The sequence below is a fragment of the Elaeis guineensis genome, chromosome 1 (genome assembly GCF_000442705.2).
Source record: "Elaeis guineensis isolate ETL-2024a chromosome 1, EG11, whole genome shotgun sequence".
NCBI lineage: Eukaryota > Viridiplantae > Streptophyta > Magnoliopsida > Arecales > Arecaceae > Elaeis > Elaeis guineensis.
Genome location: NC_025993.2, coordinates 158,590,342 through 158,607,233, shown reverse-complemented (window position 1 = coordinate 158,607,233; position 16,892 = coordinate 158,590,342). Strand labels below are relative to the sequence as shown.

At 34.1% G+C, this 16,892-nt stretch overlaps 1 protein-coding gene across 1 annotated transcript; it reads left to right on the top strand.

Moving 5' to 3' along the window:
- Positions 1-6,771: 6,771 nt before the first annotated feature.
- Positions 6,772-7,714, top strand: LOC105039300 (uncharacterized). The gene is made up of 2 exons (XM_010915408.2): positions 6,772-7,146; positions 7,310-7,714. Exons 1-2 carry the CDS (start codon positions 6,957-6,959, stop codon positions 7,429-7,431), a joined length of 312 nt encoding a protein of 103 aa, XP_010913710.1. The 5' UTR covers positions 6,772-6,956; the 3' UTR covers positions 7,432-7,714.
- Positions 7,715-16,892: the final 9,178 nt, after the last annotated feature.

The window sequence follows — 16,892 nt, the reverse complement described above, 5'->3', positions numbered from 1 at the left end:
AAATAAATTAAGCGGATTGGGTTAAATAAAGTAAAAATATATTAATCATATTTTAAATGGATTAAAGAGGTTGGATCATGATCCTAACTAATTAATGAATAGGTTAAAAATATCAAAAATTTAAATATAAATATAATATATTTAATAAATAAATTTAAATTTGCAGATCGACGATCGAAATTCATTTGTGTTAAATCCGAAGATGCTAAAAATAAGTATTCTATAAGTTGAACCTTACATTACCACTTTACAATATCCTCGGCCTACGTGCACAAAAAAAATAAAAAAATAAAAAAATTTAAAGAAAAAGGTGTGGGAGGAACAGCATTCTATGCAACTATCTTCATTCCTTGTTGTATCAGATTTTCAGGTCTGGTACTAGTAACTCTAACCGGTGGCACATCTTGATCCAGTTTGCTGATTTTTTTTTTTTTTTTCCTTTTTGATACAAGCCAAAAATGCAAAATCAAAAAGGGATAATTAATATTTGCATTGAAATCTCTATTTTTACCTGCACATCTTTTTATTTTGCATCTGGGCTTATTGCCGGGCCTCTCTCCGGCCCATGACTTGCCGCCGTCGATTAGTAAAATATGAAAAATCCGAACTTTTAGATATACATCAAGAAATTTGTATCAGATACCTCCTCCATTCAGAGCATGGCAAAAGTTTACGCTGCGCCTCATGCACAGCAAAAAATGTACATCTTTTACTCCTCTTTCTATAATCCTCTTACAGACACGGAAAAAAAAAAAAAAAAAGCCACTGGAAAATAGTACTCATCTTCAGAGATTGGCACAATGGCCTTTTTCTTTTTTTTTTTAGTCATCCAGCTGAGTTGGGGCAGACACCGTTCATGTGGTAGAAAATGAACCAGTTAACTTAAAACAGGTTAATTGGTATACGCACTGGAAGAATGTTTTTTTTTTTTTTTTTCAGAGAAAGAGAGGGGGATCCACTTGAGCTATAATTATCTGAATCCAAATATTTGGAGATATATGCATGTAATGTCCAAGATTCAAACATAAAACTTCAGGTTGCTAAGTAAAAGGGTCTGATATATAATCGAAGCAAGCCTAGTTCATCAATACTAGAAAAATGTTAAACCAAGCTATCTAAATAAAAAAAGCCTTAAAAGCTATCCATTTATGTATATAGAGGAGGCTTCCAGCGGTATGCATCGTCTTATTCGGGTTCTCAATGTGACGCCCTGGCTCGAACTCAGGAGATGGATGCATGGAAGATGGCCGTATATCCCTATGGTTCAATCCCCAAAGGACACGTAAGACCTATCTTTTTTTATAATATCAACTCAAATTCCCGGCAATAGTATTATTACAACAACAATACTTCTAGCATAATAAATTTAATATGATTGTTGGAACAATCTTATAAAATCAAAATATGCAACTGCAACATGAATATTGACAATATTTATATTATTATAATATCATTAACATTAACATTAGAAATATTATAATTTATCATATGATAATTATCAATAGTATAATATTAATAATATTAACTAAATTTATATTATAATATTACTTATAATATTACAATATTATTATAAATTGATAATATTATTATCTTAATTTTATGATATAATTGTTGATTTATATTATTTTTCTACTACATCAAATTATATTTTGGTTTCCAATATCTTCTTGCATGTCATGTGGATATAACTGTTGAAATAATCACGAGATGAATATTTCAACCAAAATGAAAACAACTGCTCAAGTTTAAAAGAAAAAAAAATCAAAATCTTTTGCATCAAATCAAAAGGATCAGATGTCTCCATATAAGCGCACATTTATTTATCTTGCTGCAAATATTCAACTATTATGTTATATAATTTATCTTTTTCATTATTACCGATCTTTTTATTAATGAGATACTAAAATTAAAATAGTCAATATATAATCATTAGATACATTTCATGTATAATATTTTTTTAATTCTGTTTTTAAGTTCTTATTATTCTTTTACTATGTCAAATTATAATTTGGGTTTCAGTATCTCCTAGCATATCGTGCGGGTATCAATCTTGTAGACATTGACCCAAAAGAGATCTTTGTGCTGAAAACAAGAGTTATTTACAGCGATTAGCCTAATGGCCTTTTTCCTTTTTCTAGTCATCTGACTAAGTAGGGGGAGATATAGCTCTTATGGTAGGAAATGAAGCAGTTAGCTTAAAATATGTCAATTGGTATATGCATTAGAATTTTTTTTCTTGAGAATGAGAGAGGGGATCCACATGAGCTATAATTATCCGGATCCCAATATTCAGGGATATATGCATGCTATATCTAAGATTAAAACACAAAACTTCTGGTTGCTAAATAAAAGGGTTTGCTAACTGAAGCAAGCCTAGTTCATCGATACTAGAAAAATGTTAAACCGATTTATCCAAAAAAAAAAAAAGGCATCAATAATAACCATTTTATGTATATATAGGAGGCTCCCGATGCTATGTATTTTCTCGCCTAGGTATGAAGTCGAGCTCTTAGTGTCACGCCTCGGCCCAAACTCACAAGCCAAATGCATGGTAGATGGCTGCATATCTCTAGGGTCAAATCTTCCAAAGGATATGCATGCAAGGTTTGATATTAACTCAAAATCCAAGTAGTGGTACCATTACAACAACAATACTTCTAGCATAATAAATTTAATATAATTGTCCAAACAATTTTATAAAATCAAAATATACATCTATCTTATCAATTCATCAACTTAAAAAAGTAAATATAAAGTCAACTAGACCTTAGTTTCCTTTCTGCTCAGCTCATAATCCTTGTTTAATCTACTCTTCATCATTTCAAAAATATAAAAGATAGATGAGTGAGCTAAAGTTTAATAAGTAACCTTAGCTTCTGGTTGGATCAAACATATTATACATAAAATATCAATTTTTATAACATAAAATTTTTAATTTATAAATCAAAGTATGCAGGTGAATGTACGTCAATATAAATAAAATATTTAATGCACCCATCAACATAAAAATTTTAAAAATTTTAATGTATATGATCAAAAAATAATTTCAAAATTAAGGTATATAAAACCATCGGCTCTCCCTTTCTTTTAGTTTTTTAACTATAATCATAATTAGTCTCATGACAAGATCGAAAAAGATTGGCTTTTGAATCTAGAACACATTGTTTATCAACATATACCAGCAACCGGCTTTGACTAGCTAAGCTTGAAAAAAAATTAGTTTTAATTTATACGGCCATTTTTTGCCCTACAATAAGGCAAAAAACTAACTTCTGAATGCAAATTTTATCATCCATCAATATGTGCCTAAAATGAACTTCAACTAGCTAGGCCCAAAAAGAATTAATTTCGATAGAGATCGACCCTGACTGATTAGGCCTAGAAAAAGCTAGTTTTTGAACATGTATTCAATGATCAACCCTGTTGACCGGACTCGAATCATATTAAAATTAGAGAATGAATAATAATCTCATTCAAAATTGGTTTTCTTGAATATATAGTAAGCATAATTCTTCAAATATACATGTGGTATTGAATTATAGTCATTATGCAAATCAATCTTCTTACATGCTCAAACATACATATAGTTTCAAAATAGATTTAACATTTCTTTTAAATACTCATGTCGTTCAAATCATTCATGCTCATGGTCATGATCATGTAAAATAGTCTATGCTTGATCCATATTTTTTTAAACTATTTTTTTATGAAAAGCATGCAGAATACTTAATCAACCAAAATATGCACAAATAATTTTTATAAATTTTAATTGCAAATATTTTGAATAAATTTCAAACATAAGTATATAACTAAACAAAATAAATTTAAACCAGGATATGTGGCATGCATAATAAAATCACCAGAGATAGAGGTACTTACTAATTAATCGACGAGTCATCTAGAATATCTTCAATCAGGTTAAATATGATCCAAATCGAACATATAAATGATTAGATTTACTTTAAATTGTGTATATATATAATTTCAAAATCTTGAAAATCCCTGGTATGTAGGATCCATCCATAACATCATATTTAAAAATCTTTTTAAATCAGGGGATACTTAGTACAGGGTGATCTACCCGAGATTAGAACTGTCAAAATGGGTCAGGGCCTATGGGCCAGCCCATTTGGCCCTAAAAAGAGGCCGGATCGGGTTGAGATATTCTGGCCCATATTTACAAGTGGATTTTTTGGCCCAGACTCCATAGCCAATGGGTTAAACCGGGTTAGGGCCGAATTAGCTCATGGGCTGGCCCACTCTTTTTTTCGTTTTTTCCCCCTTCCTTCTCGACTTCTCCTTTGGCTTCACCTCACCAATTAAAACCCCCTCCTTCTTAAATCCTCTCTCATCTTCCTCCTCTTAGTCCATTTTGAAATGGCGCAATCACCATCTCCTCCCCCCTACCTTCCTCTCCTCTCCTACTTCCAAGACTCGTTGCTAGTTCACAGCCCAGACCGCCTTCGTCCCCCTCGCGCTAGCCCCATTCGTCGGCCCCAAGCCACCACCGACGAGGTTGGACAAGCCCACCCTCTTCACAACCTAGACTGCCTCCCTCCCCCCTGTGCTAGCCCCCCTCGTCGACCCCCAACCGCCGTTAGTGAGGTCGGACGAGCCCGCCCTCTTCACAGTCCAAACCGCCTCCATCCCCCTTGCGCTAGCCCCCCTCGTCGGCCCCCAGCCACCGTCGATGAGGTTGGACGAGCCTGCCCTCTCCGAGTGGGAGCACATCGACCTCTCCATCAACCCTGACATCGTCCTCCTCGACATTGCCTTCATCCCTGATGACTTGAACCATGCCCTAAAAAAGAAAAAAAAAAGAAAAAAAGAAGTGGGCTGGCCCGGCCCTAACCCACAGCCCATGTGGGTTAGGGCCAGACTGAATTTTTGTAGCCTATTTTAATAAGTGGACCGAGCCTGGCCCAGCCCCCATAATCACAACCCACGTGGGCTAAGGCCGGATCGGTCCATTTTGACAGCTCTACTCAAGATCAAAGATGATGTAAATAGAGGTGATTAGATCACCGTGTTTGGTTGTGTTTGATTATACCATGGTGATCCTATATGGCAGTGATTTTAAATCACTCTCACTCCTCAAATCACCCCCAACCCAATGATGGGATACCTATCCTTGAGGTCTGGAATCCAAGATCACCCTCAAGCAGTGATCTTGGACTGAAATATAAAGACAAAAATATTTCTCAATCTAGTAAAAAAATTGATATATCAATATACCGTTAATATATTATATCAATATTGAATATATAATACTATATTATATTTATAATATATATTACATGATAATATGTTATTAATCATATTATTATTATATTATGATTCAATGATAATTTTAAATTAGAGTAAAAATATCTATTGTACTTTATAATTATATAATAATATTTTAATACATTACTTCAATTTATTTTTTTAATCAAAATAAATATTCATATTAATAGATAATATATTATAAATATAAATAAAAATATTAATTCTATAATAATAATTAATATATTTTAAAGGATTAATAATTTATAAGACTAATAGATATATTTTTATAGAATCTATTAATTATTAATATATTAATAAATATAGTAATATTTATTTATAATATAATATATTATATAGATTTAATAAATATATTTTTATGAAATATATTATGAGTAGTTTTGATATTATATAATCAGTAATCTTGAATTCTCATAGAATACCAAAGAAATTACTCGTGGATACTCGAGATTTTTAATCACTAGATCATGGTCTACCAAATGCTGTGATCTTAGATCACTGATGATCAGATTGTCAGAGAATTTGGATCACTAGCAATCTTAGATCATCGTGGTGATCTCATTTAGATCACTAAATGCTATCCAGAGGTTGTGACTTTAGATTCACTATTCGATAGTTAAGATCCGGATGCACATCTTCAAGCTTAAATCTAGCACTAAGGATCCAAAAGGATTTCACAATCACCTCAAATATGAGGTTAAGAGCCTTCCTGCATAATTTATCATAGAGCAATTCTTTGGGCACCATATACGATGCACAAAGAATCGGATCGAACACGAATCGAATTGGTAGATCGGATCATATTTTATCCGTCCTAATTAACTATATATTGAAAAGTGATTGGATAAAAATATCCTTCTCATATTATGACATTCGAGATGATATTATGACATCTGAGATAAAATATGATCTTGAATATTATATTTTTTATATAAAAAATAAAAATATTTTTATCATAAAAATTTTAAATGATAAAAATATTTTTAATTTTTTTAAAAAAATTATAATATTCAATATAACGTTATAGTATTCAACATCAAAATATTATGTTCGTTACGAATATATTTTTATTATATAAAAATTAATTTATAAAATATTAAATATATATTAAAAAAATAATTATGCGGATCAATCGGATTAGATGATCCGCTCCTGAAAAACCGTGGGCTCTCGTTCAGCCGAGAAATGTTTCATCTTGTTTTTGCATTCCACCATCCATGTCCCAAAGCGTGTCTATAGGATCTTGAGCCCGATTCTCCACAAAAAGATGTCATATCCAACCAGTCAAAGCTTGACACTTTAAAAATCAGAAAAACTGCTCTTGGGGTCCACAGTCTTTCGAGCGTAGAATTGGAACACACCCGTCTAAGCTGTTCCGCAACAAACACCAGATCAAATATACGTGGGCCCCGCGTGTCGATAATCTGAGTCGGTGGCGTATTTAAGTCACTGACGACGAGCAGGTCTCCCGTCTTCTTTTCCTTGTTTCATTCTCACGCGTTCCGCGAACCACCGGCCTTCTTCGTTTCTGTTCCAATTTCCAGCTCGTACAAAACCAGCGGCGGAAGGAAAAGAGAAAATTAAAGAGAGAGAAGCTGCAGGCAGTTTGGTTTTTTCCATCTCTTCGCCGCTTCTCTCGATTCTCTCGAAGATCTTGGCCTCCTCTTCCCATGGCGTACGTCGACCACGCCTTCTCCATCTCGGACGAGGACATCATGATGGAATCCCCCAATGTCGTCCAGAACCGGCCGCCCATCAAGGAGATAGGCCTTGCAGTCTCCCTCCTCGTCTTCGGTTCCCTCGGCATCGTCATCGGCGCCGTCATGGCCTGCAACCGAGTCGGCGGTGACCGGGCCCACGGTATGCCCCCTTAATTTTCCTTCATTACTCGTCGAAACCCTAGCTAGGGTTCGGTCCTCGATTCTTTTTCCCTTTGAGTTCTTCGATTTTTTTTGGTGCAATAGCCAGGTTTTCTTTAGGGGTATTATTGATTTCTCTGATTCTTTCGGTTTTGATGCAACAGGAGTTTCCTTTGCGATTTTGGGGTCGATACTTTTCATTCCGGGATTCTATTACACGAGGATCGCGTATTATGCTTACAAGGGATACAAAGGCTTCTCTTTTGCAAACATTCCGGACGTCTGAGGGATGGTTTTATGCGTCCGGTCTCCGTCTCTGTATGGCTTCTCACCTGTACATAGGATCTCCAGTCTGTTTTCTTTGGGTTTATTGTTATTTTTTTCCAATTAAATAGTGGCTATGTAAATGTACTTGAGTTACGATTTTTTTTTTTTTTTTTTTGATTTGGTCTGTCACGATCGATGATGGGGTGCAAAGCCTGATATTGGCCATAGCCTATACATCATGTGTCATGTGCTTTGAACCCAACTTCTGGAGTATTAAGAAGATTACAAACTTGTTGCTTCAAGATACTGCTGCATCCTGTGAGCTTAAGATATTGATGTGCTTGATGAGTCAGTAGGAACTGTGCATGCTGTTGTTTGATGAATAAAGGATACTAAAATGTTTGATTGACCATTCACTACTGCTTACAAGGGATGCACTTTGGCAAGGCATGTTTTGATGTTGTTAAGATATGTTCGCTTGTTCCTTGGTTAAACTGAAGTGAGGTTATTTGTAGAAATAATTTATTATCGAAAACTGAATGTCTTTCCTTAGGCTATTATTCTCTGTATGCAGTGTTACTGCTTTAGGTTGGACAAAGCATGGTAGTTGTTGAAGTAGTTTTGGGGTGGAATGGACCAGATATTTGATTCCTTGACAATACATATATGTTGGTTTAATGCAAGGGAAGGAGATAACACAAAGAATTTTAGGTGAAAGGGGTTGCCATACTGCAGAATCTGTTGCATTCTCGTGCTTTGCCTGCTTAGTTTGATGCCATTTTACTTCTGGATGTAGGGCTATTGATGGTGTCCTCGGGGTTTTGCATGTTTTTGGTGGTGGCACTGTGAGCATAGCTTTTAGCTTGCAACTTCTTGTTCTAACAACAGGTAGCAATTGGTAAAGTATGTTCTATTTTTTCCTCCCTTTAATATAACTCTGGGAGCTTAATTGGAGGTCTTAGGGCATAAGAGCGAGAGACTTGAGGCAATAGGACAAATTCCTTTGGGTTGGGTTCTCTTAAGGAATATGAGCAAGGAGGAGTTGTTTGAAGCTTGTCTCCTGGGGTTTTGTTGGAGGGAGCATTCATAAAAATAAAAAAAATAATAATAATAATAAAAACCTGTCTCTCTACCCCTTCCCGTCCTTGTAATCTTTCTCTGAGTCTTGTCATATTTGATTGGAGGTTTTTTAAAGGCTCATGAGACATAATTATTTGTTTTGCTTTTTTATGGACATTGCAACTTTTGCTGGATCATAATAGAATCGCATGCTTGGAGGTGTGTGTTCCCTCTTTGGTGAAACTTTTCTTATTTTTTATATTCTTTGTTGGTTGTCCAGCTTAGATGTTTCGGTGACCAGGGGTTGCTCACTTTTGGGTAATAAGGCTCTTGGTATTCAGGCCTCCAATTCTCCTGCAGAAAATCGGACTTGTTTCCTTTTATCACTTACTGTGATGTCTACAAGCTCCCTTTTCTTTGTTTTGTTTTGTTTTGTTTTGCAGTGCGTTGGTGTTGTAGCTACATTTGTTGTGGAATATGAAGGTTATTAATGTTGTGACTAAGTTGATCAACTTGGTCATGGATTCTTTCTCATGACCCCTTATTGATGTCCAAGAGCAAACAGCTCCATCAACTTCTAGAATTGCTTCTCAAGGAGATACCATACCAAGATTTTTCTTGACTTATAAAATTCCCGCTCAAGCATATGCTTAATAAAAAATTCTCAAAATTATGTTTGGTATTGCTTTTCTTTTATGTTTCTTCATTTTTAAAAACAGACAGATTGTAAGATATAGCAAAAACATGTTTCTTGATTTAAATTCTGTTTTTGAAATATTAAATTTTTCAGAAACAAAAAGTTCTGGCTCTGAAAATTTTTCAAGGTAGATCGGACCCCATTAGAATTTATTCAACAAGCCCTAACTCCCTTTGCAATGCCCAATCAGTGCCCTCCTTCCCCTTGCTACCTGAACCTCCCTTCACCTTTGTCGCCACCTCCTCCCTCCACTGCACACTGTGCTATTGATTGGCTCCTCCCTCTGCCCTCTGTCCTTTTTCCTCGCATCACTGTTTACAAGTTAATCCAGACCTTCAACATGTCAGAGATGGCCCCAGTGGTCATGATCTGATCTTGGCTGGGTTGGAGCACTCCTGCACTCTAATGACAGTGGAGGAGTACAACAACAATGCTAGAGGAGTGAAGGCGACAAGTAAGATGGATTGGACTATGTATTTGGATCCTCAAAAGGATGGGGAGGAGAAAGAAGAGTATGCTGGATGTTTTTTTCCCCCCCCTGCAACATGCCCTTGTTCGGAAGTTTTGCTCTTGCCATTGTTTGTAATTCTTGTTTTATCCTGCAATATCCTTCCTTGTTGCCCCTATGTGTTAGATTTTACTTTGTTATCTTTGTTTCTTAGTTTTTTTGATTTATTATATTTAGATCCTTATTATTAATGTGCTAGCTTATAAGTCTCTATATGTATTTAATACTTAATTTGTTTTTAATTAGGTGAGATAGAACTAGTGATGGAATTCCTGCTAAAAATGTAAGTGTTCCATCTATAAATGTTATCCGCAAATCTGTTGTGATGCTCAGAGGAAAACAAACACTTGAAGCCAAAATCTAAAAAGAAGGATCAAAACCATCTTTAATTATTCTAGCACACATAGAACAGTTGCGAACTTTCAAAAAATAGAACCAATGCCAAATGTGGTCTAAATTATCATTCACTTTCATCGACATGCTTTAGGATATAATTCTGTTCTACTCAAGCATGATAATATGATTAAGAGGGTTTCTTTTTTGTGTGTCTGTGTGCGTGCTTGTGCACGTGTCTATGTGCATGTGTTTTGGACCTTTGGTGGGTATCTATAGGCAAAAAATGATCAACATTTTTTGTGATTTTATTTCTCTAATATTTCTGTGGAGGAATCGGCTTACTTTTTTACTGGCTGGAACAAATAGAGGGTGCAAAAGATTGGAATATTCTCTCTTATGTTGCTATTATGTGCAAGCGAGACAAAGAAGCAAACAAGGACCTGATCATTCAGGTGGATAGATAGATAGCATCACGGAGCTGTTACTTTCTTGCCTCAGATGGTGGACTATTCTGAGTTAAAAGACTCTTTTCAATCATTGTCTATTTTTCAGAAGAATTTGGAGAGGCCAACATAGATTAGAGTCTGGTTTGACTGCCAAAAGAATTAGTTGGCCTGGGTTTCAGATATATAAGGGTGTTTTGGCTCTTCTGGTTAAATTATAGCACAAGAAGGCACAATTTATGTAGGTGTTTGAATATTAGGCAATTAGGGACTGTGGTTACCATTCAGCATCCATTGTTGTGTATGTGCAGTCAATTTCTATGATAGTTTGTTTACATTTTGGCTGTGGATTGGTTCTAAAATCCAAAATATGGTCGGTACTTGCTGTTATTTTGTGGTTCTTCAGAATTTGTTATTAAGTTGGGCTATGTTGAAGGTATTTTAAGCCTTCCTTCAAGATCAAAGTAAACCTTGCATTAATGTAGTTTGATCATATCAATGCTGGGCAGGTGTGGGACAAAAAGATAGCACAAAGAAACATGATTCTCTAACTAAAGATTTATTCTATGTGACCTGATAACTTCGTCCTTTTTGTTAGATCTCTTATTGTGCAGCCTTACTTTTGGGTGTAAAAACTGAACTGAGGGATGTTCTCATCAAAATTATGAGTTTTTGGTGTTCTGCATACATCACCTAAGTTATCCTCTTCTCATGCCTCCGTTTTTGCATATAGGATTTTTTTTTTTTATTGATATGGTGAGTGCATAGACTCCTGTTGATCTTTCAGACCGGTGGGATAGAGAAAATGAAGGTTTCTTGCATTCTTTGTTTCACAAGATTCTAATGGATACTGATTTAATGTAACTTGTTCAGTGGGAAGGCATATTCTCTGGGTGGATCTTTCATGGTCTAGATTATTGGGTGTGCATGGGTCAGGTTGGTCCGGTTTGGAGATATATCTGAAACTGAACCGATTAAAATCGGTTTCCTCAAACCAAAACTGAAATCAAGCCGGCCATTTACAAAAACTGCTTGAAACCAATTTGAGAAATTCGGTTCGGTTGGTTTGTTTTATTGAGTTGTTGTTTAATGGGCCAGGTTGGGTCTAAAAATATAAATTTTCGGTTCAAGTCTTTCTCGAACCAACACCAAACCCAGTTTTAAAAAAAAAAAAAAAAAGAGATATAAACCAAACCGAAGAGACCGGTTCAGTTCAGATTTGCGGTTTGGCCAGTTTTTTGCATACCCCAAGTTTGGAAGGATGTGTTATTAGTTCCTCGGGCTGATTCCTCATCTGTGGGGGTAAACTGCTCCTCCATTGTGTACCCCAAAATGCTAGTTGTCATTGGCTTTCTTTGCTTTGTATTTTTTCCTTCAGGTCATTCAAGTCAATCAATTTTTCGCATTAAAGCTGTGCTTTAATTGGTACTTGGTAGTATTGGCAACCCAAGCATGGGATCATAATTTTGGTTTATTAGTGCGGCTTTTGACATCACACTCTCCAGTAATTTGTTGAGTTTCATACTTGATGGACCTATTCGGACTGTTTGGACTCAGCTTTATGCATCCTTCTTCATGTTGTCAGTGCATAATATAATATAAATCCAATAGTTGCCTTAGGGTATGGCTGTATATGCACGTATGTGTGTGTATATGTATGTAGCAACATGTTACCATGCTGCGACAGTTGAGCTAGACATGAAGAGTTTGTTTATGACACGCTCTGTGTCTGGCAATGTTGATTCTCGGTGTTTTCTTTTGATGGTCTGGTTGTAGGTGGTGGTGCCAAGAGTTATGTTTTGCATTAATGTCCCGGTGGAGCCTGAAATTTTCCTAATTAGGAAGTGCTCGATAAACAGAGCATCAAAAGGAACATCCAAGTGTGTCAGTGTGTGTGCTGGAGTTAACAGCTTAGTTGCTAATCCATGTTATATTTTTATGGAGAACGAGAAAAAATATATACTGTCTGAAGATGTTGATTTTTTTAAGTTGGCCTAATGTCTGCATGTGTTGGTCTATTTATGGAGGAAAAAGGTCCCTGCAGTACTTCAAATGGTAGTCATGTTTGTAAACTAATGGTTTCAGGGGATAAAGTAGGTTAACCTCGGGTATTTTCTGAAGAGGGATTTCTATATGATTAAGCTCACTGGATGGTTGACAAGCATTATTTTGAGCAAAATGAAGCCCTATGTAGTCCAAGTTTCACTCTTGATGAAAGGACGTACTGCAATTATGATTGTTGTAGTATATTTATCTGATTACAACGGGACAATTCTTGTCCCAATTCATCTGCTAACAGGATCATAAATACTCGTCGTTTAACTTTCAAAGGAAAGAAAAGAAAAACTCTCTCCTGCTTGTATCAGCAAATGTATGCTGAGAATGGATGGTTGGCTTACCCTATGGACTTCGTTTCTGAGCACACAGCTGTTGATCTCAACTTTCTTGCTGAGGTGAAAGTGTAACAACCGGAAGACTTCCTGGATTGTTATACTATGTGGTATATGTTGCAGTACTATATTTCAATAGGCTCTACGTGAAAGTTGTAGTACAAGGTGTGGAACTTTTAGCTGAAATCGGGTGAGGATGGAGTTCAAAAATCTCTGGCATACGACAACCAGTGGCTTTATCAACTGAACCATTTTTGTCCTCAACGAGGCTCTTATCCGATGAAGAAACCCATTTTGTTCCTTTTTTTTCTTTTTTTTTTTTCCTGGGGGTTGGGGGGGCCGCAAATGAAGGCGACGTACATGCAGTCTTAAATATACGCTCGATCTGGTGTGGCTCCTGTTCCACAGGAAAGGAGAGCAAGGTTATGGAGCTTGCCCGATCCAGGGGGGTAGGTGTAACAATTACTTAGTTTACTAGGATACGGCACGTGCGCTGCAGCCACGGAGAGATGCTTAAAGACGGACACCTGGGCTTTTTTGGTTTGTAGGATGGGAAAGGAGAAGGTGCGGTTAAAGAAAAAATAAAAAAATAATATTGGAGGCTTCAAAGAAAAAAAAAGAAGGAGAAGCAGTTTTCTTATGAAAATAAATTTTTTATATTTTATGAGAAGACAAACCTATAGGGAATATGTGAAAGCCACTTTCCCTCCATGAGCTAGTAATTGTGTTATTCTTTTTCCAAAAAATCTTTAAGCTATCATGATCTGCATAATGCTTAATCTTAAACTATTGAAATATACTACTAAAAGTTACCATAATATAAAAAGTTCTATTAATTTTAATATAAAAATATATTAGTGTCTACTAGAAATTATCATAATATATCAAAGTTTTCTAACGGTTAAAATTTGTTAGAAGTCTAAAAGCTCAAACCAATCAATATTTTTAATACTTATTTTTTAATATTTAAAAATATTTTCACATTTTGAAAATATTTAAAAATAGCTATTAAATCTTATGTATGTGATGTTTCTCGAGTATTTTATATAATTTAATTAATAATATAATAAATATTTTATATAATTTATCAAAAAAAATGCTCAACCAAATAGAAATCATTCTATAAAATGTATTTCATATATCACTTATTCTCTCAGACTTTAACTTTCTAAGAAAAATATTTCAATAACATAAAATTTTTCTCCAGACCAAATGAATCTCTAGAGATTTCCATGGTTGGTGTACTCATAGCCAGTGGTGGAGCGTAAGAGGGATCGGAGGGGGCCACTGCCCCTCTAAAAAATTTTAAAATACTTATTATCTATATATTTATATATATGGTGGTCTCCCCAATATTTTAATCTTACACATATTATGAGTCCATTAGTTTGAAAAAATATCATGTAATTAATTTATACATTTATTTTTTATTAAAAATAATAAATTTTTTAAAGAAAGAATATTTATTTATTTATTCTTTAATCTTTTATTTATTCTTCAACCTTTAACGTGGAAGAGATTATTGAGATTTTTATACAATCAAAATTATTTTATAAATAGTGTAAGGTAATATTTTTTATTTATCTTTGTTTATGCATAAAATTAAATATTTATTGATATTTTTGTAATATTTTGATTATATATATTTTTATTTTATTATTTTATTATAAAATATTTTATTTAAAAAATTATTAATAAATTATTATTTTGTTCTCCCAACATTTAATGTTAGGCTTCGCCATTGTTCATGGCCTCAATGATTTTTTCTAACTAGCATAGGTAAATAGATGTGGTGAGAATTGCATTATACATTGTCTTTAGAGCCTTAATGATTTTTTCTTATTAGCATACTTCAGTAACCATAAAAATAATAATAAAAAAGATCACAGATTAATTAGGTATTGAATACAAAGTAATAAAAACTTAAGAGAAAGTATTAGATACATCTCAGTGAATATAAAAGATAGAACGGTATATCAAAATATTAAAATATAAGAACAGAAACATCCAAATATTAAAATATAGAAATATAATAAATGTGAAATACAAGATTTACTGCATGAGACAAAATATTAAATAAATTAAGAATTTAAAATTCCTTTAGTAGTGGAAAGCATACTTAGATAATAATAATAAACAATATAATTTTAAAAAGTGAAAAGAAAGAAATAAAATTTGCAAAAATAAAAAGCTAGAAATATAGGTAACATGACATAAATAAAATTAGAAAAGAATAAAAAATAATTTAGTTTACAAGCCAGAAAAGAAGTTATGATGAAAAAGATAATATCTAAATTATAAAGCAGGAATATAAATAAAATCTAACTAACAAAAGTAATAAAATATTTGAATATAAAAATAACAAATGCAAAAAGAGTTTTTTTGGGATAAATTACACAAATATCCCCTCAAGCTTAGATCAGTTACACTTACACTCTCTGTATATTAAAAGTGTCAAACGGATACGTAAAGTTATCGAAATATTCCAATAAGATCCTGCCATCCATCTCCATTAACAAAAAGGTATCATGTGATACCTTACTTTTAACAAATAACAAAAATATCCTTAATGTCCATTTCCAATGGGATGTGATTTATGGTGCCAAAAATCTCGAATCACGTGACCTATTACTTTCCAAGCCATCAACAACTTGATTTTTTGCATCAATAGAACCTTAATCAAGCAGAGGAGGAGAAGAAATCAATCAAGTGGAGAGGAAAGGGGGTGGTGTGGAGGGAGAAAAAGATTATGGAGATTTTTGAATCAAGTTTTTCTAAAAATATATCCTTTCGTGCGGTCGATTTTTGCTATTGTGGTATCAAATCACCGTTGAGAACCTCATGGACCACTGTAAACTCTGACCGACGTTTCTTTGAATGCGGGATGTATGCGATATGTTCACGTCTGCTCATTTTTGGTGGCTTATTCTATTTTGGGCTTTAATCTCCAAACCCAAATTGATGTTCCAGGTAAAAAGGGGAGGGGCTGTGATTACTTCCGTTGGCATGATCCGTCTTCAAATCCAAGGGATAGAGATGTTATTAATCGACTGTTGCAGCAAAACAAGAAGCTTGAGATTGAAATTTCAAGTTACAGAAGAAAGGTGAAATGGGCCGTGTTCTTTATGCTAGCATACTGTGTTTATATGTGTTTGTATGTTAAGGCATCTATATTTTAAATGTTCTAAGTAAGCTTGTTTTTTATGGAGTTGAATGTTTGAGCTTTGTCCCATAAATTGATGTTATCCTGTTTGGGTATTTTGAGGCTAATTTGTAATGTTTAAGGAATTATATAATGAGAACCCATCCCATTTGAAATAGATATGTTTGGAATTTTAAACTGTTAATTATATAGATGCATATTGCATTCCAAATTAGATTATCATGTCGTTGTGAAATGATTAACATAGAACACATGTTGTTGACTAAGAATACCATAAATGCGAGGAATGCATTTCTTGAGGTGAGAACCGGTGGCTTAGTAAAAGGGTCGCTATAGGCCATTTCTTGAAATAAAAATAGCATACAGGCATTTTGCCAAAAATTATGACGTTGTGCAGATGTCCCATCTTTAGAATTATAACACTGACACCCCCTACAATTTATATTTGTTACAGTAACCCCCTTATAGTATTATCATGTGGCATAGACACCCCCTCTTTTTAAAAAAAGGTGAATAGAGATATCTTGGTAGATGGAGTTGTGGAACCTAGTACAAGATGTAATAATTCTTCTAAAAATATAATTCTATATCACAACATAATTCTTCCGGTCTCAAATTTAACATGATATACAATATATGAACTAAATAGAACAAATTAAATCAAAACTGCCATCCAAAATTCATCCTGTATCACAGACCAAAATGAGAATCCATCCTATATCACATCATGTATCACATCCTATATCACAAGATGTAATATGATATATTGCCATAAAATAAGATAAACAGATCCATACATGTAAATCCATCCTGTATCACACTATACATTGCCATAAAATATCCAAAAATAGAATCCATATATGTAAATTTATCTAAAGACATAA